This window comes from Herpailurus yagouaroundi, unplaced genomic scaffold (genome assembly GCF_014898765.1).
Source record: "Herpailurus yagouaroundi ecotype Mexico unplaced genomic scaffold, PumYag 182, whole genome shotgun sequence".
Taxonomy (NCBI): Eukaryota; Metazoa; Chordata; class Mammalia; order Carnivora; family Felidae; genus Herpailurus; species Herpailurus yagouaroundi.
In genome coordinates, this window is record NW_024412413.1 from 14,812,925 (window position 1) to 14,838,717 (window position 25,793).

At 40.8% G+C, this 25,793-nt stretch overlaps 1 protein-coding gene across 1 annotated transcript; it reads right to left on the bottom strand.

Annotated features, from left to right (window-relative positions):
- Positions 1–577: 577 nt before the first annotated feature.
- On the bottom strand, positions 578–25,793 carry PWP1 (PWP1 homolog, endonuclein). The gene is made up of 15 exons (XM_040490985.1): positions 25,593–25,793; positions 23,045–23,103; positions 22,492–22,676; positions 20,846–20,931; positions 20,649–20,745; positions 14,732–14,842; positions 13,760–13,890; positions 13,080–13,141; positions 7,738–7,834; positions 7,014–7,075; positions 5,474–5,585; positions 3,816–3,906; positions 3,604–3,725; positions 2,513–2,618; positions 578–1,740 (listed from the first exon to the last, which is right to left on the bottom strand). Exons 1-15 carry the CDS (start codon positions 25,662–25,664, stop codon positions 1,631–1,633), a joined length of 1,503 nt encoding a protein of 500 aa, XP_040346919.1. The 5' UTR covers positions 25,665–25,793; the 3' UTR covers positions 578–1,630.

Below are 25,793 nucleotides of genomic sequence, written 5' to 3' on the forward strand. Positions count from 1 at the left end.
TAATGTTGAATTTTGTTAGTGTTTTGAGGACTTTTGCACCTATGTTCATGATATTGGCCTATAATTTTCTTGTGATATCCTTTTCTAGTCTAGTCCCAGGTCATTATCAAATGAGTTTGAAGTATTCCCTCCCCTTCAATTTTCTGGAAGAGTCTGAGAAGATTAAGTATGCTTATTCAAATGTTTGGTGGAATTCACGCGTGGTGCTGTCTGGTCCTTGATTTTTGTTTACTGGGAGGTTTTTGATGACTGAGTTGATCTAACTAGTAATTTGGTCCCTTTAGATTTTGTTTCTTAATGATTCAGTCTTGGTAGGTAGTATATTTTGAGGAATTTTCCATTTCCTCTAGGTTGTCTGATTTGTTGTACTATATTCACAGAAGTCGCTTATGACCCTTTGCATTTTGGTGGCGTTATCAGTTAACTTCCTTCTCGTGTCTGAGTTTGCATCCTTTTTCCTTACCTTAGTCCAGCTAAAGGTTTGTCAATCTTTTCAAAAAACCAGCTCATGGTTTCATTGATCTTTTCCTGTTTTTGTTGCACATGTTTCCTCCCTGATCTTTATTCCCTTCCTTTCTACTAACTTTGGGCTTCGTTTTTTTTTTTTTTTTTTTGGTAGTTCCTGGAGTTGTAAAATTAGGTTGAGAGCTTGTTTTTTTGATATAGGCATTTATTGCTGTGAACTTCTCTTAGAGCTGCTCTTGCTGTATCCCTGAAGTTTGGGTATATTCTATTTCCATTTGTCCCAAGGTATGTTTTAATTTCTTCTTTGATCTATTGGCTGTTCAGTAGCCTGTTATCTAATTTCCACATATTTGAAAAATTTCCAGTTTGCTTCATGTAATTTTCTAGTTTCATACTATTGTCAGAAAAGATACTTGGTATTTCAATTTTCTGCAATTTATTCTCTGCCCTAGTGTGGAAATTATTTTTTATTAAAGCTTTCTGTGGTACATGTGATATGTGTGCCTGGGAAGAATGTGTATTCTGTTACTTCTGGAGGGAATGTTCTGTACATGTCTGTTAAGGCCAAAGTCCCCTACTATTGTTGTATTACTATTTCTCCCTTTAGGTCTGTTAATATTTGCTTTATATATTTAGGTTGTGATATTTAGGGATGTTCTAGCCTCTTGTTGGACTGATACCATCATAATGTTGTGCCCCCTGTCTTTGATAACAATGAATACCATGCTGGGGGGGGGGGGGGGGAAGGCAGGCCACTTTTAATTTAGTGATTAAACTTTACAAGTAGCATAGAGAACAATTCCTGGGTGTTCATGGCTAGTGTGAAATCTTGGCCAAATCACTGTTCTTCTAAAATTCCATAAATGACTATTTTACAAACCTAGGTTACCTATGACAGATGGCATATTTAAGGAATTATTTTTTAAAGACTTTTTTTGTTTTTATTACCCTCTTTAAGAAATGCAGTGGGAGCCCTAAACACCACATTTAAAAGGCAAGCACAAAGATCAACCCTGTTTGTGCTGCCCCCATAGCTGCAGGAGAATGTCTGGCAGTAGGAGATGAAATTTGTTTCAGTCACTACATGGCCGTAGCCATACATGGATGTTTTTAGGCTAGCTTTTTAAAAAACGGAGTTAAAGTAATAAAAAGTTTACGATCCTCATTAAGACTCCATTGGTGTGTCTGAGCTCCTGCTCCCAAAAGGGCCACTAATAGATGAACTTCTTGTATTGCCGAGAACAAGCCTCTCTCGTCTTCCAAATGCTTCATTTACTAAAACACAAATAGTTAAGAAATTACCAGATCAGAAAATTAAGAACCTGTAATATAAAATAGAGATGTAGAGATGAACAGTATGATTCTCTGCCCTAGTGTGGAAATTAGTTTATGAAAATATATTTAATGCTTTATAAATGGGAAATGAAATTACCAAGAAGTCCAAGGTAACATTCTGAATGATGTTAATAGTGTTTTAGATTGGTCTACCATTTATTCTGTGTTTTGTCTTGTCCTGGATTATGTAATCCACCTTGATAAAGTGTCTCTTCTTTCATCTTTCTCTGTATCATAACCAGCAGAGAACTTTTTATGGATTTAGGACCTTTTCTCTACATGGAAGATTCAGGAATCAGTGGAGCTATGTCTTCTATGCAGATTAACTCCAAATAATAAATAAGCGGCCAGGTTCCCCTGAAGGGAGGTGAGTGGTCTCTTGAGGAAGGCAGGACTTTGTACAAAGTAGTTGAGAAAAGGCAGATGATTCACACTGGGAAGGGGAGGGCTGTTCTTTGAGACCATGTTACATTTCCTTCCAGCTTTTCTAGAAATTCAAATTTTGTCATAAAATATTTTTAAAGCAGTTTACATTTAAATTATGAAGACAGATTTGTGAATATGAACATCTCCAAATTAAATGTGATCTCGTCTATTTCCCAAGCAGACTATATTACAGGATGAACGCTGGATCTACCGAATATACTCGAGCCACACACTCTGTGTTAGCCCACAGAGAACTCATTCAGAAAAAGGAAATTAAGATTCTTACCTGATGAGACTGTGCTTATATCCCAGACCCGAAGTCCTTCCTTCTGACCTCCAAAAGCATAAATAAATGGCAAATCGGGACAACAGGAAGAACAGAAGAGAACTCCCTGGGAAGAAGAAAACAGAAGGTTAAGGATTTCAGTCTTTCCAAAAAACCCCAATGTAAAGCCCTGTTCCTATCTATATGAACCTATCTGAATGGGAACAGAGAACCAATTCACCGGTATCTCTTTTAAGCCTATGAAGTAGTTCAGAGTCAAGGTGGAAGGAATATTACAAAATGAAGCCAGACAAGTTCGGCATGATACGGCTGTTCTGTGAGGATATGTGCACTCAGGTCTCTAATCTGCTCAGTATTCCCAGAAACTTTATTTTCCCTTTTAAGCAACGATGTTACTATGGGTCACCACTGAATCATTTTTTAAACTTCTAATTTTTTTACCTTTATTACTAGGTAATGCATATACATTATGGAAAATACAAACACGAAAAAGTATAAAAATCACTAAGATAATCACATCAAGTTTTGGGACAAGGTCTCGTAAGGACTTAAGCATTCAAATATAAGCATAGGATAGTACCATGTAATTGTGTCTGTAACCTACCTTCTCACGTTTGTAAACATCCACATATGCAATTATATAACTCAGTGCCTGGCATTTAAATATTTGCTACATGAATTCGGTTATTTCTGAATTTTTCCTACTACATGCTAATCAATTTCAGTGTAGTCAAAACTAGTTATGCAAAGAGGCAGTGCTTAAATAAGCTGACCCTAATAGCTGCAATGCCCTAACGGTCCAAGCTTTCCTGGGATGGTCCTCAATTTAGAGTTAAAAAAAAAACCGTGGCCATTCCACTTGAGTCCCAGACAAGCCTCTTTCCACTCTTCTTACCGAGCAACTGTTAATCATGTCAGGTGGGAAAGGAGCCAGATAGGGGAAATCAAAGATTAAGTCATAAACCTGGCACCAAATTGAACTAAGCTCAAAATTAACTTCCCAACAAATCCACATTCTTTAATGCAGTGATTCCTAGGGAAAGATGACAATACAGGTCAAAAGCAGAAAAAATGCCCAGAGAGAGTCTTACCATTTTCATGTCTCTAGAGTGAACCAGACTTGGCCTGTCTCCTAATATGTCCCAGATTTTCACATATTTGTCTGCTGATGCTGTCACAAGACAGCCCTTGATTTGACTACTTAGATCAAGACCTGAAGGAAGATAAAAGATCAGTTCAGACTCTGACATAAAGATTTACTTTACCATTAAGTTACAAGAAATGAAACACTATTCTTGTTTACCGGAGATTTCATCATTGTGTGCATTGAGTGTAAAAACTGGCTTATCTGAACGTGCATCCAAATTATACACAAAGCCGTCATCTGTGCTGGCCTGGAAAGAGTAGAAGATGGGCAAGATCATGCTACATGGCAATAAAACTTAGCAATGGGTAAACAATGTAAGTTACAATGAAACCCAGCTATTACCTGAGGAGCTTATTACAAAATTTACTTGTGGACAAGCTGAATTTGTTCCTACGTGAATTAATCCACCTCTTAGACAACTCTGCAGTTGGGTATGAGGACAAAGTGCTGGTCATGGTATGGACTACAGTTAGAGATGTGGAAGCAGAGGTGAGATCCAAGAGAACAGAGGCCTGGGGTGGGGGGGGGGGCACAGTCATTTAAGGTACATGTTGAGGAGGAACTCACAGAAGAATCAGAGGGAGGAGGGCATAACAAAGGTCAGAGGAGCCAAGGAAATTGTGTTTCTGAAGAAAAGTGATGAATGGTGTCAACATTTTGGTGGAAAGGTTTAATCTGCTAAGGACTGGAAGACAGCAGGGGGTTGTTACACTTCCAAGAAAGGGACAGACTAGGTAGAGACAGACCTAGTCAAGGATGGGAGAGACTTGAGCCTACATATGAGCTGAGGGCAAAAGAGCCATTAGAGGAAAAGGAGAAAAAAAGGACAAGTGACTCAGTCTTGAAGCCAGGGCTGCGGAAGGGGACAAAAACAGAAGAGGACAGAAGTCTCATCCTTGGGAGGCGTGGGAAGGTGGTTACACCATTTTATTGTAATCCCTTCCCATCTTCCTAAATATTTGTGATTTTAGTACCAATGACAACTTGTCAGCAAATAACCTCAGGAAATGTGTGCTGGAGTGTCGAGAGCCAATGTACAATACGGCATTCAAATACAACTGGGACCTCACTCCCGATCACAGTTAAGTGGAGTCTGGCTTCAGGTAACAGCTGGGAGCGACACTGCACCTCTGAGCACCTTTGAGATTAAATGTTCTCAGAATCACTGTTTCAGGAACCTTATTAAAACTGTCCACATGTTTAAGAAAGTGGTTTTTCTCTCATTTATAAAGCACTAGATATGTACTTTACGAAAGTTAGGAACTATATGGATGTGCCACACTTTCTTTAATCTTCTGGATGAAAGCTGGGATGTTATTTCTCCATGGATTGAAATGTCAGTGGAATATTATTTTTATCTTTAGATCTAAATACTTCACAAGATTAATACAGAAAAACAGGGCAGGCTGAGCGGGCAGAGCATGCCAACTCTTGATCTCAGGGTTATGAGGTCAAGCCCCATGTTGGACATGGAGCCTACTCAAGAAAACAAAACAACAGAAAAAGCTTTTCAGAAATTCTCTCTACAGTGGAATTAAAATGAGTCGTTACTAGGGCGCCTAGCCTACGTGGCTCAGTCAGTTGAGCGTCCGACTCTTGGTTTCCACTTAGGTCATAATCTCAAGGTTCTTGAGTTCAAGCCCTGCATTGCATTAGGCTCTGTGCTGGCAGTGTGGAGCCTGCTTGGGATTCTCCCTCCCTCCCTCTCTCTCTTTCTGCCCCTCCCCCCATAGTCTCTCTCTCTCTAAATAATAAACTTAAAAAAATAAGTCATTAGCAACCTAGATAAGCAAAACAGTAGTATGTAGTCTTACCAAAAAATGACAAGGTGAAAAGTGATTCCAAGTCACTCTCTCAATCTGCCCACTGAAACGCCACATCCGATGGCTTTCATCTGGACTTCGGCAGTCATACAAAGCCACTGACCTGAACACAGACAAGCAAAGTCAGGGTTTTAAGAGTTCAATTCTTCTATATGTTGTATGTTTATTTATAATGAAATGGTAATAAAACAACCCTGCGAACTCGAGATCCAATTATTTACAGACAGTTTTAAGGTTCTAAAAGCAGAAAAGAACTGATTTTCACTAACTGGCAGACTCTGGTTCTATCACTTGAAGGCATTGGTGGCTCTGGATATCACAGTAGCCTTAACTGTCTCCAGGCTAAACCCTCCACTTACAAGATGAATCCTATCTGCAAAAGACAGGACAACTTCTTAATTTCCCCTTTCCCAGCAGTGCTCAGAGCCAGATAACCCATGTTTGAGCTACATTTACTCTCTACAAGTAGGTTTCTGTGCTGGGGGAAGCTAATGGATACACCTTTGTGATTCTGAATGAATCCCAACCAAAAAATATAAACCTATCACTCTTCAAAAAAATAAGGACCCTGGGGCTCCTGGGTGGCTTAGTCAGTTAAGCATCTGACTTTGACTCAGGTCATGATCTCTTGGTTTGTGGGTATGAGCCCCACGTCGGGCTTCACGCTGATAGTGTGGAACCTGCTTGGGATTATCTCTCTGCCTCTCTCTCTGCTCCTTCCCCAAGTACACTTGCTTGGGCTCACTCGCTCTCTCTCAAAATAGATTAAAAAAAAAAAAAAAGAAGGAGGAATCAAAGACTGCTAATTGGTTTTTGCTTCTATTAGCTATCTCTACCTTCAGACCCAATCCATAAAAAGATGCAGACACATGATTAGAAACCCTCTGTGATGGACTGTAATGGGTCTAACTCTTCACCTCTCCCTAAATCCATGCCCTCGGTCAATAATGTTGGAATCCTTCCATAAAGGCAGAGTTCATTTCCTGCTCCATGTGATCTCATTCGGCCAAGAAAGCAAGACAGAAGTATACTAGTTCTGAGCCTAGGTCTCAAGAGGCCTGGTATCCCTGCTAAGCTTCTGACCTCAGCCTGAGAACATGTGTGGGCTAGCCCACTGGTCCCACGAGGATGTGAAACACACAGAATAGAATGAAGAATCTTCATGGCCCTACCAAAACAAGCCAAGATTAGCAGACCTCCGATTGAATCTAGCCTAGATTAGCTCAATGTTGCAGTGGTATAGGAAATAAATGTTTATTATTTTAAGTCACTGAATTTTGGGATAGCTTGTTTCATAGCAATGGCTAACTCATACACCCTCTAAAAATCAAAGTAGCTGCTAGTTAGGAACTACATTATTATGACAAAAACACATTCCCATGCAGACTGAAAGAACCAAAGTTGAAAGGGAAAACTAAGTATTAATAAAAGTTTAAACACACAGTAATATATTCTGAGCATCAAGTGATACTTTTTAAATCATATCAAGAGGATATAAACAACGGGGATAACTCCTGCAGTGTTTTCTTACTTATCATAGGATCCAGAAATCAGAGTCTGTGCTTCAAATGGATGAAACTGCAGAGTCTGGACCTAAAAGAAGGAAACATAAAAACAGATCTATGTTTGTTTGGTTTTGGTAAAACTGCTTAATACTCAACAGAATCAATTTGGCAATGTTTCCATAAATTTTTCCTTTGAAACGTAGTACTATTTAAAGAAACAAACGTACTACATAGTCAAAAGGACAAAACATATTTTCAAATAAAAGCAGTCACTTAAAGGACATAATGCAGCATTTCTCAAGTTGTGTTTCACAGAATGCACATGTCCCTCAAATGCTAAATATGTGCAGAACAAAACAGGGAGTAGCCAAGCCTACCTGGACAACTCCACACACTCTGGAAGCCCCACAATGTACACCAGCACATTAGATCCCCGAGTTCTGCAGTAACACATCTGTTACATTCTTTAACCTCATCTGGTGACTGACACCCCCGTCTCTTTTTAGGGTCTCGGTAAACATGCTATAATGTACTAGTGTTTCCAGTCACTTCATCTTTTTGTCTTCATGTCTGCATCTCTAAGGTGGGTAATTAATTATATCATACGGGGCTCTGTGAGGATCCACTAAGACAGTATGTCAAAGCATTCTGTAATTCACAAAAAGCCATACATAAATGTTTGGGATTATTTGTAGCCAATATGTGTCCCAGATTTTTTTAGAATCCATTTTATCCACTCAATCACCATACCTTGTCTGTGTGTACGGCAAGGCTAGCTGCTGGTTTCCCCAAGGACATATCCCACAGAATTACAGTGTTGTCAGCTGATGCACTTGCCAACACGTTTCTGAGAAAGGGAGGAGAAAAATCAGGTAATCTTTTTTTAAAGTCAAGAGCACTAAATGTATGAATCCCATTTTCAATAACGACAAAGGGAATGAAACACTTAAGAATACATTTTAAAAAGAATTCAAATTTAAAAAACTAAAGATTACTGAAAGAAAGAGTATCTAGATGAATGGAAAGATATCCCATGTTCATGGATTGGAAGACAATGTTGCTAAGACAGAAATTCTGCCATCTACACACTGATCTAGGTTCAATTAATCCCTTTCAAAATCCCTGCAAACTTTTTTTTTTTTTGGCAGAAAATGAACAAGCTGGTTTTTCAATTCATATGAAAATGCAAGGGACTCAGAATAGCCAAAATGATCTTGGAAAAGAAGAGCAAAATTGATAAGCTCACAGTTTGGATTTCAAAATGGACTGAAAAACCACAATAATCCTAACAATGTGCTACTGGCTTAAGGATAGACACACAGGTGAACAGAATAGAATGAAGAATGAACCCTCAAACTTATGGTCATTTGTTTCTGACAAGAAGGTTCGTATCATTCACTGGTCAGTGGGGAAAAGAACAGTATTTTCAACAAATAGTTCAGGGACAACTGGATATCCCCACACAAAAGAATGAAGTTAGACCCCTATCTCACACTGTAGTCAGAAGAGATCATGGACCTGCCAATGTAAGAGCTAAAACTATAGAACTCTCAGAAGAAAAGAGGTATAAATCTTTGCACCCTGGGTTAGGCAATGGTTTCTCAGATATGACACAAAAAGCCTAAGCAACAAAAGGTATACATAAATGAAACATCAACATGAAAAACTTTTGTATTGCAAATGATACCATCAAGAAATTGAAAAGACAATCCACAGAATGGGAGAAAATATTTGTAAATCATATATCTGATAATAAAGGACTCGATTCTAGAAAATATAAAGAACTCTCAACTAAATAGAAGACAAATAACACAATTAGAATATGGGCAAAGAATATGAACAGACATTTCTCGAAAGATCTATATAGCCGGTGAGCATGTGAAAAGTTGTTCACTAGGGAAATGAAAACATGGGATACCATCATACTCACAGGATGACTATAACGAGAAAGACAAACAAGAAGTGCCAGCAAAACAGAAAAATTCGCTACCTTGCTGGTGGGAATGTAAACAGTACACACATTACCATATGTCCTAGCAATTAGGTATATATCCTAGAAAATGAAAACACAGGTCTGTGCAAAAATCTGTTCATGAATGTTTACAGTAGCATTATTCATAATAGGCAAAGGGCAAATACAAACCAATGTCTATTAACTGGTGAATGGATACACAAAATATGGTATATCCACACAAGAGAATATTATTCAGCAATAAAAAGGAATGATGTACTGATAAATGCTACAACAGGATGGACCTTGAACAGATTATACAAAGTAACAGAATCCAGACCCAGAAGGCCACATATGGTATGATTCCATTTCTAGGCATGTCCAGAACAGTCAAATCCATAGAGACAGAAAGATCAGTGGTTGCCAGGGGCTGGAAGGACAAGAGAATGAGGAATGACTGTTAATGGTTTGGATTGCTTTTTGGATAAAAATGTTAGGGAATTAGTGGTGATCGTTGTACAACTTTGGGAATATACTCCAAATCACTGAATTGCACACTTTAAAGAGTGAATTTTAGGACATGTAAATTTATACCTCAACTTTTTTTTTTTTTTTTTTTACAAAAAAAGCATTAAATGCTATTAATAGGAAAAACCAATTTGCCTATCTCTTAGGGATCAAGCACTAATAATGTAGTTCTACAAGTGAACACAGGCTTGGAGCCCAGGAAACCTGAGACGGATTTCTGGTGCTGCCATTTATTAGCTATAAGACTTAGCTAAAGACTTAAAAGTCAGTCACACCCCCTTGCCTACCAATGAGAATGCTACAATCAATTTAAAGTTATTACTATTCAAGCACATGGCTGAATGACCAGAATACAGTAGGCCCCTGATGTTAGTTGCCTGCCTTTTCTCCTTGTAAAAATATAGATATTCCTGAAATTGAAAGCTCATTCTTCAATATCTAGTTTGACATGGCTTGATACAGAATCAAGTCATTAGTGATAGTAGTATTTGTTCAGAAAACTAGTATGCTGTTAAAATGTCAATGGGTTCATTTTTGGATATTATTTCCTCAAGAAGTATTTCCATTATACAAACTGCTTTCAGTTTTATTACTCCCATTTGAGTGACACGGGTAGGGTTCTCTTTAAGATGATCATGTGTATTCAGATCATGTTAGCTTTTTCCCCTACTCAACGAATTTCAAACCTTCTAACATTAAGTCCCATAAACAAGCCATTAATGTTTTAAGTCCTTGGCATGTCACAGACTAAATGTTAAATTCCCAATATTTTATTTATATTCAATGATTGCCAACAGCAGAAAGTTAAGAATTTTACGGTACATTTGTTTCTTATCCCAGTCCTTTCTCAAACATCTGAGATTCCTTCCACATTAAAATTCTTCTTGTATGAGGCTTAAAAATAAACACCCCCACAAAACTCCCAATTGCTACCCATTCCCAAGAAGAGCACTCTTCAATAAGAGTACGAGCAGAGAACATGCATTTGGTCACTGGGAGCATTTTAGGAGAAACCAAGGTCCCCAGCAAAGACAACATCAGCATGTTGTTCTTTACCATGATCCCAAACCCTATGCACCAGGAGATGGAAAGTATTTAAAAGCATTCTGCACCTTTTTGGTAAAGAAAGGGTAAAGGAAGACCCAGGTCTAAAATAAGATGGAGAAAGCAGAAGAGTTTCGGGATGAAGACACATGAGGCACTGCAGTGAGGGAGACGTGAGCGCAGACGGGGCGGAACAGGAGCAGGGGGGCTGGCAGAATGTGAGCGGGAAGAGGGAGCCACCGTGGCTGGGGACAGGGACTGTGGAATCAGCTTGATGATGAGGGGCTGTTCCATCAGAACAAACTTCCAGTTACCCAAAGTAACAGCTGCTATATAATAAAAATTTAGTTTTTGTAATTACTGTGACAGCTCAGATCTGTAAATGAGCAGGTTCCTCAAAGCACGGTACACTCATATTCGATCTCTTATTTATCTGCCCATTCATCAGGAACAGGCCCAATTTAGACAAAGCCTGGAGAAGCTTTCAGAAACAAAATAAAACAAAGCACAACAGATTTTTGGTCCCTTGCTCCAGATCTGACTCAATCTTGAGAGGATGAGAGCCTAGAAACCGGTACCTTAAAGGGTCACCCAGAAGATTCTGACTGGCAGGTTAAGTTTGGGAGATACTAACCTACATAACTTTCTTGGGTCCATTTAACCAAAAGGTTCTAACTCTAAAGAGGTCCGAACACAAACGAGATGCAGATGTCCCTTGGTAAGGTAGCATGCTGGGATCCTCCCCAGAATGCTCACAATTCCAAAGTATCCTGTGTAATAGAAATGCTAAGAACATGTGCCTCAGACAACCCAGTTTGTTTTTACCTCTCAACCTAATGCTTACCTTCTTTGCCTTAGTAGCCCCTCAAGCCGACTATGCTATTAGGAAAATGGTCTTTTGGGGTAACTGTTAAGGATGAATATAAAGGATATGCAGATGAAACATGCAAAAGAAGTAAGTGGAACTCTTACCTTAAACCATATGTAACAATTAACTCAAAATGGGTCAGACACCTAAACCCAAGAGCTAAGACTGTAAAACTTTTTTTTTAAATTTTTAACGTTTTTATTTATTTTTGAGAGAGAGAGAGAGAGAGAGAGAGAGAGAGAGAAAAATGAATGAGTGGGGGAGGGGCAGAAAGAGAGGGAGACACAGAATCCGAAACAGGCTCCAGGCTCTGAGCTGTCAGCAAAGGGCCTGACCCAGGGCTCGAACTCGTGAACCGTGAGATCATGACCTGAGCCGAAGTCAGATGCTTAATGGACTGAGCCACCCAGGTGCCCAAGACTGTAAAACTTTTAAGGGAAAAGCTTCATGACAAGGATTTGGCAAAGACTTCTTGGATAGAACACTAAATGCACAGGCAACAAAAGTAAAAATAAATGGACTACATCAAAATTAAAAACTTCTGTGCATCAAAGAACACTATCAAAGGAGTTAAAGGCAATCCACCAGATGGGGGAAATATTTGCAAATCGTAAATCTGATGAGGGATTCTATCCAGAATAAAGAATTACAACTCAATAAAAAAAAACCCTAACAACTCAATTCAAAAATGGGGCAAAGGACTTGAGTCAGCATCTCTCCAAAGATATACAAGTGGCCAATAAGCACTTGAAGAGTGGTCCTCAAAAAGGTAAACAGAATTGCCACATGATCCAGCAATTTCACTTTTGGGTATATACTCAAAAGAATTGAAATCTGGGACTGAAAACACATATTGGTACACCCATGTTATTTACACCAATGTGCAAAACAGCAGCGTTATTCACAACAGCCAGGAGGTAGAAGCAACCCAAGTGTCCATGGACAGATTTATGGACAAACAAAATGTGGGCTATATGTACAATGGAGTATCATTCAGCCTTAAAGAGGAGGGAAAGCTGGCCACATGCTATAACATGGATGACCTCACGCTAAGTGAAAGAAGCCAGTCACAAAAGGGCAGGTACCGGGATTCCACCCGTATGAGGTAATCGGAGGAGTCAATTCAGAGACACACAGTAGAGTGATGGGTCGTAGGGCTTGGGGGTGGCCAGAATGGAGAGCTGGTTTCAAGGGCACATAGCTTCTGTTTCGGAAGACGAAAAAAGTTCTGGAGTTGGATGGCGATGATGGCTGCATAACAATAAACCATACACTTAAAACATAGTTAAAAATGGTAAATATTATGTATATTTTACCACAATTACATAAATTTTAACAAATGTGGGTGGGATTTTGTGAAAACTAAATGAAGTGAGGGCAACGTCTCCCAGGAAGAGATACAGTTTGGCACCGTGGGTGCCGCAACACACACAATTTTTCCAGTGGTGTTGGAGAGGGCACCTGCTCGCCACGTATGTAGCGAGCCCGAATGCCCACCAAGCATAGAGCTGGCAGGTGGTGTGGGGGCCGCAAGGATACAGACAACAGAGCTCTTGCCTTCAAGTGGACATACTGCAGGAAAGGGAAAGAAGACATGGACACAGAGACCCCCAACGCACAACACAGAGACAGGTGTAGGCATGAGGTGAGAGGACAGTGGTTACAGTCTCTAACAATCCTCCAAATGTTATTGCTTTTTACCTGATCAGCTTATTCCAAGAAAGGTCCAGGACGGCATCGGTATGCCCCTCTGCTGAGGAACTCTGTAATAATTGTTTAGTTACTTTTTGTATTAAAGTGCCCCCTGTAATTGATGGGTTAATTTGAAAGATTCTTTCAATCTTAAGGTTATTGTTCCATCTTAAGCAAACTTGCTTGAAGACCTAGATAAAGAAATACCTTGTCTTCTTATTAGAGACCCATGATAAATACTCCTTACAGAAGAGAAACTGTAGTCGTTCTTAATCTAGGTGGTACAGTTCTATAAATATCACCCCCCACCCCCAAAGTCAAGTTTTCAAAGCTACAGGAATTAATACCATGGGTATTTGGAATTCAATATACTAAAGGCTAAATAGAAATTTTTCAAAAGTTCAAAACCAGCATATTAGCACGAATAGTTACCACCTATCAAAAAGGATCATAACCCAAGAGTAAGTAAACTGTTTTGTGTAAGGATGTATAATGTACCAATGGAAGTTTTGTGGAATCAGAGATCAGTTTTTCCTTGGACGGGCTTTTTGAAACCAGAAACTACAGTAACTACATAACTATCTGTCCTGTTCCGCCAAAGTGTCTAACTGAAAAAGTGTATGCTCTTTGTCCCCCCAACCAGTAAATTTATCTCTGTCATTGGAGTTTTAAGTGATTAACTTGTTTACCTTCTTTCCTTTCTTTTTCTTCTTTTTTGACAGTTTACTTCCAAGTGTGAAGACTGGCTCTAAAGAGTCCACTATATCAAGGTCCCACACTTCAATAACAGGAGTCATATTTCCCACAGCAATGTAATTTCCTACAGGAGGAAACGAGGTGTTTGATTTAAATAATTAAAAATACTGTACTGCAGACTAACGGCTCAGAGTGGTTTCTCTCAGACTTCCATATGCATGTGTTACCACCTGAATATTGTTAAAATCCATATTCTGTTTCAGAAATTCTTGAGCGGGGGGCCCTAGGTCTGCATTTCTGACCAGTTCCCAGGTGATGTCAATACTGTGCTGCTGGTCCTTAGACAATAATTTGAATAACGAGGGCTCAGTCTCTTGGCCCAGGGTCCTCACTTAAGTCAGGAGAACAAAAACCCTCTGCCACCTCCACCCGTGTTGTGAGGAGGAAGATCTAATCAGATCACGAATGTGAATAAGCTTGGCCAACAAGATGTAAGGCAGGAGTATTACCAGATTTCACCTTTCTTAGGGAGAAGGGGGTGCAACTAGTAATGTGCAGCTGTGGCCAAAAACACCAACATGAGAACCTAATTCTCTCTTCATTTTGGTTTTACTTGATGTTTTCTGAAAACAGTCACGCCATTAAACTCCTGGACACTTCATGCTATTTTATGCTGGGCTTTTTTTTTTTTTAAACTTCACCCAGTTCTACAGAGGCTAATGCTGTCAGGCCCTGTTCTTCTGCCCTCAGTGGAGCAGCCACCTCTTTTTTATCTGATGTCCAGACACATGCAGACTCAAAACAACTAAGTGATTGTGTTTTAAGAACTATGTAACTTCATAAAGTAACATTAACTTCATAAGAAATCATCAACTGTGAAAACATTCACACAGGACACATGACTTATGCTATGGAATCACATACAGGACCAGGAAACACTGAGCCATCTGAGTTGTTCTAGTTACCTGTAGAATCATCTGGGCTAGGATCAAAATTCAGCCATTCCACGCTTAGAGGGTATGCAGACAGCAGTATATCATGATGCACATAAAAAGAATCTTCTTCCTGATTATAAACTGAAAATATTGGGATAAGACTTTATTGCATGACAATAAGAAATCACATCCCACTGAAAAGAACAGACTCTCCCTATTAAACCTACCGGAGCCATGGGCTTAAAGTGAGACACATTTGATGGCATTAAAAGGAGCCTCCAAAATTGTTACTGCTCAGCAAAACTTGTGCAAATCTCATATATTCCTGTCATCTGGTGCGCTCCAAGGAGCCAGGAGCAAGGACAGAGAATGGACATCTGCCTGAGCACTCTGCATGCGCACTGTTCACACGGTCCTACCTTCCGGTCTGCCCGCTACAGAAAACACTCATAAGGGCTCCGTAGGGAGTACTTCATTACGATCTTTTAGAGGTCTATCTGCTTATAAGAAGAAACAGAAAATAATACTGGAGAGAAAGAACTCGTACTTAGAAATCTCAAAGCTTGTCGAAAATTACTTACTTTTATTTTTTTAAATTGCTTCTTTAATATTTAGAGACCAACAATGTAAATAAAGCTCTTGAGACTACTTATTGGAATCGGACAACTAAAAGAATCAGCTCCTTATCATTCGCAGTTATACTGTTAAGGAGCAAAAAATACTGTTAAAATCAGTGACTAAAAAGTCTTTCAAAAATTATATAATGAAACACTGATAAAATAGAACCCAATCAGAAATTCCTCCAAATATGCTTTTTATTAGAAAGAAGCATTATTGAGAGAGGCCAAGGATTTTTTAAAAAGATTCCTCAGACCACTTTCTAGGTATGTCTCCAGAGGCAAGGGAAACAAAACCAAAAATAAACTACTGGGACTACATCAAAATAAAAAGCTTCTGCACAGCAAAGGAAATAATCAACAAAACTAAAAAGCAGGGGCACCTGGGTGGCTCAGTTGGTTGAGCGTCCAACTCTTGATTCTGGCTCAGGTCATAATGCCAGGATTGTGGGATTGAGCCCCGTGTTGGACTCTGCACTAAGAATGGAGGCTGCTTAAGATTCTCTCTCTCTTACCCTCTCCCCGCTCTTGCCCTCTCTAACAAACAAACAAACAACAAAAAAAACAAACTACATGGGGCGCCTGGGTGGCGCAGTCGGTTAAGTGTCTGACTTCAGCCGGGTCACGATCTCGTGGTCCGTGAGTTCGAGCCCTGCGTCAGGCTCTGGGCTGATGGCTCAGAGCCTGGAGCCTGTTTCCGATTCTGTGTCTCCCTCTCTCTCTGCCCCTCCCCCGTTCATGCTCTGTCTCTCTCTGTCCCAAAAATAAATAAAAAAAACAAAAACAAAAACAAACTACAAAGCAACCTACAGAATGAGAGAAGGTATTTGCAAATGATGTATCAGATAAAGGGTTAGTATCCAAAATATATAAAGAACTTATAAAACTCAACACCAAAAAGCAAATAATCCAAATTAAAAATGGGGAGAAGAGATGAACACGTTTTTCCAAAGACATCCAGATGACCAACAGACCCATGGAACGATGCTCAACATCACTGATCATCAGGGAAATGCAAATCAAAACTACAATGAGATATCACCTCACACCTGTAAGAATGGCTAAACAATGATGTAAGAAACAACAGGTACTGGCGAGGATGTGGAGAAAGGAGAACCTCTTGCACCGTTGGTGGGAATGCAAACTGGTGCAGCCACTCTGGAAAACAGTGTGGAGGTTCCTCAAAAAGTTAAAAATAGTTACCCTACTATGATCCAGCAATCGCACTACTAGGTATTTACCCAAAGAAAACAAAAATACTAATACAAAGTGATACATACATGCACCCTGGTGTTCTGTACAGATGTTGTGTGACTTATGCATTTCCGCCTGGAGCCGCACATACACAGTCATGGGGGCTTAGTTGGCTTACACTCTGTATCTGGCCTCAGGATCAAAACTGGCCCTTCTGTTCCTGACACTGAGAGGGATTAACGTGCCTCACATTCTTCCCTGAGCCAGACCAGCCTGTCCCCCTGGAGTGGATCAGGGAGGGAAGAGGAATATGCAGACACCCGGGCTCCTAAGATTGTTGATACCATAAGAGAAACAGGAAGAAACAGCTTACTTGGGACTGCACTTAGGCAAACTTAATGACTAAACATAAATCACACCTGAGTGGTGTGTGTATGTATGTATGTATGTATGTATGTGTGTGTGTGTGTGTGTGTGTATATTGCCCCTAGGGAGCAGCTAGTTGGAAATCTCACCTGGGGGACACTCTGCCCAGGAACCTCAATTGGGACTCCAACCAGGCTGTTCGCCGCTGGGCTTCCCCAGCCGGAAGGTTGGCTATTATAAGTACCCGACTTGATGTATTAAGCCTTCTCTGTTCTCTACACCTCTCCCTCTTTGTTTACTGTAATTCTCTCCCTCTTGTTTACTTATACTTCCTTTTCCTTATAATTAATAAAGTCTTCCTCCATGAAACTGAAAGTGCAGCTATGGTGAATTCTTATTATTTATAACACCTCTTGTTTATAGCAGCATTACCTACGATAGCCAAATTATGTAAACGGCTCAAGTGTCCACTGACTGATGAATGGATAAAAAAGATATGGTATAGGGGCACCTGAGTGGCTCAGTCGGTTGAGAGTCTGACTCTTGATTTCAACTCATGATCTCACGTTTTGTGAGAATGAGTCCCCACAGAGGGCTCTGTGTTGATAGCGCGGAGCCTGCTTGGGATTCTCTCTCTCCCTCTCTCTGCCCCTCCCTCGCTCAAAATAAACTTAAAAAACCCAAAAGATGTAGAGTGTGACACACAATAGAACATTACCCCACCACAAAAAAGAATGAAATCTTGCCATTTGCAGTGACATGGATGGAGCTAGACAGCATCATGCTAAATGAAATATGTCAGATGGAGAAAGACAAATATTGTATGACTTCACCCATACATGGAATTTAAGAAAGAAAATAAATGAGCAACAGAGAAAAAAGAGAGACAAACCAAGACTCTTAACTACAGAGAACAAAGTGATGGTTAGCAGAGGGGAGGGGGGGTGGAGAGAAAGGGTAAAATAGGTGATGGGGATTAAAGAGTTCACTTGTGGTGATGAGCACCAGGTATTATATGGAAGCGTTCAATCACTATATTGTATACCTGAAACTAATATTATACGTATATTAACTGGAATTTAAATTAAAAAAGAAAAAAGTCCTCAAACTTCTGCATCTGGGATAGATCCTGGGATTGGCAGATTCCATGTCACGTGACTTCCATATGACTTCACATTGAGATATATGTTCAAAATGATAAGCTTGTGATCCTGCAAGAATCTCAACTATGGTCAATGTACTCAGCTTACATTTTAGATAAAAAGGATAAGGCTGCTTCAAAACAATCTTCTTTTAACCATGTCAAATCAACATTCAGATCAGCTTTAGAGTGCAATTTTGAATTTTTTTTTTTTTAATGTTTATTTTTGAGAAAAAGAGAGCACACGTGCATGAGCAGGGGAGGTGTGGAGAGAGAAGGGGACAGAGAGGATCTGAAGCAGGCTCTGCACTGATGGCAGAGAGCCCACTGTGGGGCTCCAACTCACGAACCACGAGATCTTGACCTAAGCCAAAGCTGGACACTTAACCGACTGAGCCACTCAGGCACCCCTTGAACTCATTCTTGATTAGAGATATGCTGAATAATTTGGAGATCCAACCAAATCCAAATAAAATATATCCTTATTGACCTAGCTTAGAAGGAAGAGGGAATGCAACTGCTTTATTTAACTTAACTCCTGATACTAAATTCAAAGGAATGACTCCAGTAAGCTCACACAGAATGTATAAAAATCGATGGCAAACGTGAACAGTTTCAATTTTCTGAAATTAGAATTGGTCTTAAAGAGAGAGAGAGAGATGGCGAGATATAGCTGCACAGAGCCAACATTTAAAAAAAAAATGGTCTTTTAAAAATTTCACCAACATGGTTTTCATTTGAAATACATAAAGATCAAAGATCATTAGAAGAATAACTTCACAGGGACGCCTGGGTGGCGCAGTCGGTTAAGCGTCCGACTTCAGCCAGGTCACGATCTCGCGGTCCGTGAGTTCGAGCCCCGCGTCAGGCTCTGCGCTGATGGCTCAGAGCCTGGAGCCTGTTTCCGATTCTGTGTCTCCCTCTCTCTCTGCCCCTCGCCCGTTCATGCTCTGTCTGTCTCTGTCCCAAAAATAAATAAACGTTAAAAAAAATTAAAAAAAAAAAAGAATAACTTCACACTGAGGTACCTGCTATTTAAAGCCTTTTCATTTTATAAATAGATCCACAATGGGCTATGGGATTAAAATGGCTTAATCTACAGGCTTCCTGCAGGCAGCCTTAAAGAGTTCCAGAAATCCAAGCTACGAAATCGAATAAGTGACAAAGTAACCTAGAAGATGCCAAAAAACATTAAACATAAAGATCTTAATTTTTAAAAAATACATATATTTTAAAATGTTTACTTTTGAGAGACAGAGAGAGTGAGGGAGAGCATGTGCGTTCAAGTGGGGGAGGGTCAAAGAGAGAGGAGAGAGAATCCCAAGCAGGCTCTGCGCCATCAGCACAGAACCCAATGTGGGGCTTGGACTCACAAACTGTAAGACCATGGCCCTAGCCGAAACCAAGTCAGATACATAACTGACTGAGCCACTCAGGCACCCCCCTAACTTTTTTTTAAGTTAGTTTGTGTGTGTGTGTGTGTGTGTGTGTGTGTGTGTGTGTGTATTTATTTATTTATTTAGAGAGAGAGAGATGGAAGGGCAGAGAGAGAGAGAGAGAGAATTCCAAGCCAGCTCTGTACTGTCAGTGCAGACCCTGAGGTGGGCCTTGAACTCAGGAACCATGAGATCATGACCTGAGCTGAAACCAAGAGTTGGATGCTTAACCAGCTGAGCCACCCAGGTGCCCTAAAGATTTTAATTTTTGAGCTATGCAGCTATGTTTCCTATAATAAAAGGCCTTCGCCTAACAGTATCTGTAGAGCTTCGAATTTTAAAGACAGATGAATAGAAGACTGTTGGAGAAGGACAGACATGTCTGAGGATGTGTGCACGGGAAAAGGGGCAAGAAAAGCAAAAGGGAAAATCTAAAGGCAGAATATTGCAGACATCCTGAAGGTCTTTTTTTTAGAAAACAGTTATTTAATGTTTGTTGAATAAATATCAACATTAAATACATCTGATACAAAAATCCAAATGCAAATGAAAAATTCAAGTCAGTGCCTACTTCAGATTCAAAGCATTCACCTCTGGCAGTGGTACAAACATTCCTTGAACTGGGAAAGGTGACCAGAGGAATGGAGACCTTAGCACTGAATTATTGTGAAGAAATAAAATGTTTTGCAAAAAGGGAAATATTTGAATTGACTGTGTAAAGTAGGATAAAAACCTGTCTTTTGAAGGTAATCTTTACCACATAGAGAGAAAATACCCAAAAAAGAGAATGCAGTAAAAAACCAGGGCAACAAGTTACCATAGGGTAATGAGACTATAATTGTTTCCTGCATTTTCATTCTGTTTTACTTCTAGGTTTTCTCTAGTGGGGGGTGGGGGGAGGATGGGAGGAGGGGAGTGAAAAACTGGCAAAAATGTTAAGATAAAAGATTTAAAAACCCCATTAGCACCTTCCAGGAGACCTATTTCCATAAATAAAGCCAGATACCAAAGTGACAGACCAGACCACACACGCCCAGGCACAATGACCAGAATTTCTGTAGACTATATGTAATTAACCATGTAACTGAAACGAAATCTAGCAGGACCTGGCACCTAAAAACTCATAATAGTAACTATTATAGTGATTATTTTAATCTTAGAGGACCTTTCTGCAAGCGATGTCCCCCACTTACCATGCACCTCTAAATTGCACTGGTCTTGTTCAGCTCTGCCACAGACTATGAGATTGTCACTGGGCTTGATCAAGAAATCTTCACGTTCATATTGTTCCTAAGTGGGAAGAAAAAGTCATTAACTAGAAGCATGTATTTGGTAAGGTTCCCAAAGACTTACTAAGAAGCATAATTAGAAAAGCCATGTAAGTATTTACCGTATCCTTCAGAGTAACATAAGGATCTTGATCATTACTTCCATAGACTGTAAGACCCAAAAGAGACTCACCAAGAGTTTCAGTATCTGTAAAAATTCATAAATTGAAACCAGTAAGTCATTTTGACGAAAGCATTCTCCTACAGTATCCAATATTTAGACTAAACTCCAACTGTCTACTTCATAACTAACTGGATCATCCCTAGTCAGGAAAGGAAATACTGAGTAATCAACAGGAATTTAAAAGCCATTTGTATGTGATCTTGGACTGCGTATCTGATAGTCTTGGTATTCACAATGTTCCAATAAAAGAATTAAACTGTGAAGCTCTCTCTTAGAAAATATTACAACTCTGCTCAGATTCTCTAACTTGCTCCTTGTAGTCATTATTAAAAAGTGCTACAGAGAGGTGGCCTTGAAAATGTGGAGATAAAATTACCCTAAAACACTAGAATTGATACAAATAAGGGTGGCCTGGCCAAATCAAATTTTAAAAATGATGAGTTTCACAAAGTTAAATGGGCTTCTTTATTGCAAGATTTCTGAGAACTGCTGATATGCTAATTTGCCATATGACTCTGAAAGAACCACTACTGTGCCTTTTCCACTAAACGTACTTCCAACTGGCATTCTCTTATGGCATTATCTGCAAGGGTGACACAGAGTACACCCCAAATAATGGAAAACTCAGGAGAAGAAAGATACTCTAATTGCTGGGGGAAGCTACTTTAAGGAAGAGGACGATTCAGTCTTGAACATTTGACCGGCAACAGACATGGGAATTTCAACTGGATGAGAAAGAGCCAACAGTCCACATAGTGTGGGGATAATGAGGAAGCAGTTTCTGAATGCCATTTCTGCAGGTTGGGTTAGCTCTTCCTTTCTCTGTATTCCCATGGCACTCTGTCCTAGCAGGATGGGAGCAAGGTTAGGGGCCCACAACCCAGAGTCCGAAGGAAAACACTATTCTCTGCATCTAATGAAGTACACGGAGAGAATAAAGGCTTTAGAGCAAGAGAATGTTCAACCCTCAGCTCCACTGTTCAGCAGCTGTGTCACATTGGTAATGTTAATTCATCTGTGTAAGCCTCAGTTTTCTCTGTAAAATGGGGGTAATAACTACTCTCTCATTAACACAAAGAGACTCATTCAGGTATAGTGGAAACACAGTATTACATTAGGTTCAGGTGTACAACACAGGGATTTCCCATCTCTTATACATCATGCCATGCTCACAAGTGTAGCTACTGACGGTCAGCATACAATGCTATTATAGTACCTGCGACTATATTCCCTATGCTGTAACTTTCATCCCCCTCCCCATGACTTATTCATTCCATAACTGGAAGCCTGTATCTCCCACTCCCCTTCACCCATTTTGCCCATCCCCCAACCCAAGTTACAGGTTATATTCACTACTTACAATAAAATATATGATACTGTGTTTTTTTTTAGATTTTAAATTAGTGGGTTAACTTATTTTCTAAACTAGTTTAGGAAACACACGATCTTCCCGAGCCTTGAGCCAGATTATTTAACTGGCATAAAGGACAACGAAATCTCACAGTGAAAGTCTGCAACACTAGAAGCATGATCTAATACACGAAGCTTGTGATTAAAAACCAGAAGAAGTGAGTGAATTCTAACCTGGGTCACCTTCCTCATCATATTTATCTAGGTCATACTCGGCCAGTTCATCGTCATCCAACGTCCTGTCGTCCTCTGGGTCACCATCTTCCAGGGGTTCCCTTGGTCGTGCCTGGGTACGTGCACTCTGCATGCCATCTTCCGAAGGATCGCCTGTCTCCTCTTCATCACTGCCACCTTCTTCTCTATGCCAAGGGAACAAAAAGATAAAGAAATCACCCAAATGGTACCATTTAATAACAAGACCACCTGTCATCACTGTTTAAGACTTCCACTTCACCTAGACTTTAAAGTCTACCTAAAGTAGATTATCAACAATCTTTTTATTTTTTTATTTTTTGAGAGACATAGAGAGACAGAGCACAAGTTGAGGAGGGGCAGAGAGAGAAGGAGACACAGAATCTGAAGCAGGCTCCAGGCTCCGAGCTGTCAGCACAGAGCGCAACGCGGGGCTTGAACTCACAAACTGTGAGATCATGACCTGAGCCGAAGTCAGACGCTTAACCGACTGAGCCACCCAGGCGCCCCAGATTATCAACAATCTTAAACTTACTGTAATTTTTCCTTTGCTTCAGCAATGAGACGTTTTACTTCTTCTTTACTAAGCTCTACCTGTAAGAGAGCAAACATTTCATTGAGACATGGCTAAGGAAATCATTCTAAATCTCTGAATTACAAAGAAGTTTGCAAACTAATGTAAAATATAACTTCAAAAGACATCAAGAATTAAACTTCAATCTAGACTCTCTAAATTCACTGTAAATGGGAGTTTTCACATGTCTTTATGTAATTAAATCCTTTCCTACCTCAAACTGTTAAAAAAAATTGTGCTCAGTCTACCTCTTCCCAGACATTCCAAAAAAGACTGACTTGCATAAACTGACTTCTATGATAGCCCATCTCATTTCTTTTAATTATTCTGTTGTCTTCTTGGTTACTTCTCATTTTCCCTGTGGGTATTCCTAAACAAACCATCCTTGCCTTGCTCTCCTGCTCATTTTCTGGTTCTCACTGCCAACGATTCACTCATCATGCTGTTGCTTTCTTGTGAAGCTCATTCATTCGGAATACTAAAACTACCACTTACAAACTGATTACCCCAAACTCTCCCCTCTAGCCCCACACTCCAGTTCCATCTTTCTAGCTGCCGTTAAGACCCTCTCCACTTGGGAGATCCTGTACAAAATTGGAATCATTCTCTTCAAAACTGCAGTTTTTCGCCTAATCAGTGCTTCAGTACCTTTTAAAATACCCCATCAGTGCTAAACTGTAAACTCCCTGAAGACAGAAACCAACTTGTCATTGTGTGTTTATGCATATAGTTCAATGCTCAGCTTATGGTAGGGATCCTTGTATGAATCAGTCACTCACTCAGTTTGCACTAAACCACCTCTAGTAATATGGAAATCCTCGAGGGGTGACATTCCATTGTTCCAGAAACCAAGGGTTTTTAAGTTTAACTAAAAGATAATTCTTTTTCTTTCTTTTTTTTTTTTAACGATTATTTATTTTTGAGAGACAGAGTGTTAGTGGGGGAGAGGCAGAGAGGAGACGCAGAATCCGAAGCAGGCTCCAGGCTCTGAGCTGTCAGCACAGAGTCCGACGAGGGGCTCAAAAACTCATGGACTGCGAAAGCAAGACCTGAACTGAAGTCGTACTCTTAACGGACTGAGACAGCCAGGCACCGCCCCCCCCCCCTTTTAAGATACTTATTTTTCTAATTATTCTCATTGATCTGGGTCTCTCTGGGATTTTGTAGCATAAACTCACCACTTCTACCTATAACCTCTTCAAGCAGTTTCCAAACATGTTGGCAATTAGAATCACATGGGGGAAATCTTTGAACACTCCAAACCAATTACATCACGTATTTGGGAGTGGGCCACAGGCATCGGTATTTTTTAAGTAAGCTCTATGCCCAATAGGGGGTGGGGGGGCGCTTGAACTCATGACCCTGAGATCAAGAGTCGCATGCTCCACCAACTGAGCCAGCCAGACATCTTAGGCATCAGTATTTTTTGAAGCGCCCCCAAGTGGTTCCAGTATGTTGACATGTTTGGAACTCGTATAGCCTTTAAAAGCCTATATATCCCTTTTTACTAACAACTATTACCTCCTTCAATAACTTCTAATGAGATCATTTTCTGGCCCCGTTATAAATATGCACTGGAGCCAAACACTGGTGAATAAAACAAGCAAGTCTGTGCCTTAGTGGAATTTACACCTCCCGGGGACTATTCCAATCCCTCATTCCTGTTAATTGGACGTCCCAGCCACTTACATTCCTTTCACTTCTCATCTCTGGTCATCACCGGCCCAATTACATTCAATCCAACGCCCCGCCCCTTCCTTTACTCCCACTGACATACATGCACTTGTCAACTCCATAAAGGACGGGAATCTTTCTGTTTTGTTATGCCTATCTCCAGACCCTGAACAATGCCCAAAACGCAGAAAGCACTTGTCAGTATCAGTTGAACAACTTAAGTCATACCTCCACTACAGACTCATTCTGTAACTTCTGTAGGTCTTTCCTTCATAATGTGTCACGTTTACCTCTCATCCCCCACTGCCGCCATCAACATCTCACTTGGATCGCTGCAGAAAATTCCTCATTCAACTCCGGGCCTCACGGCATCATGGTCTCCACACCAGTTTTCCTAACCTACACCTCTCATCCCCGCTCACTCCTCCGAACGCAGGAGTGGAAAGTGGTTTCACACACGTGCTCCCTCTTCCCGTTATGCCTGAAAACGCACTGGGGTGTGCGCGAAGCCAGGGTGCTGTCAAGAAGGCTTTGGGGAGATTTCCCACTCTGAGGAACACCCCGCCATCCTCCCACCGAGGAGGTCCACGTGCCGACCAATTCGGGGGTGGGGCTGGACTCGGGGGAGGGGACCGTGAGGGGGCGCGGCCCCCAACTCCCAGGCCTGGGGAGCCTCAGGCCTCCTCACGACAATCAGGCCAAAGCCGGCCTCACCCCGTCCAGTCACAGCAGCCAGGCCAAGTCCGCATGCAGAGGGTCCCGGTTCTCCAGGCGGGGCTGACCGAGGATGCTGCGAAGAGGCCGCTCCCCCTACCTTCCAGCGACCAGGCCTCACCTTGTCCGGAGTCTCTTTGGCCACGCCGCAGCGGACCCAGGCCACGCACGTCACCTGGCGGCTGCGGTTCATGGTCTTCAGCTCAAGGGCACCTCACGCTACAGACTCGCCCCCAGCAGCATTGGGCCTCCCCCCGACTCCCAGCCCGCACGCTCAGCGCCCAAGCCTGGGTGCGCTGCCTGCGCACGGCGCACGCGCGGG

What these genes read in the sequence shown, in the direction of transcription:
- PWP1 (XM_040490985.1), bottom strand. Translation starts at nt 25,664, where the DNA reads ATGAACCGCAGCCGCCAGGTGACGTGCGTGGCCTGGGTCCGCTGCGGC. An exon ending in ATGTTACTCTGAAGGATACG is followed by an intron (nt 20,746 to 20,845) that starts GTAAATACTTAC and finishes CTTCCCACTTAG; the next exon opens with GAACAATATGAACGTGAAGA. An exon ending in ATTTCTGGATCCTATGATAA is followed by an intron (nt 5,586 to 7,013) that starts GTAAGAAAACAC and finishes GTCTGTGTTCAG; the next exon opens with GTCAGTGGCTTTGTATGACT.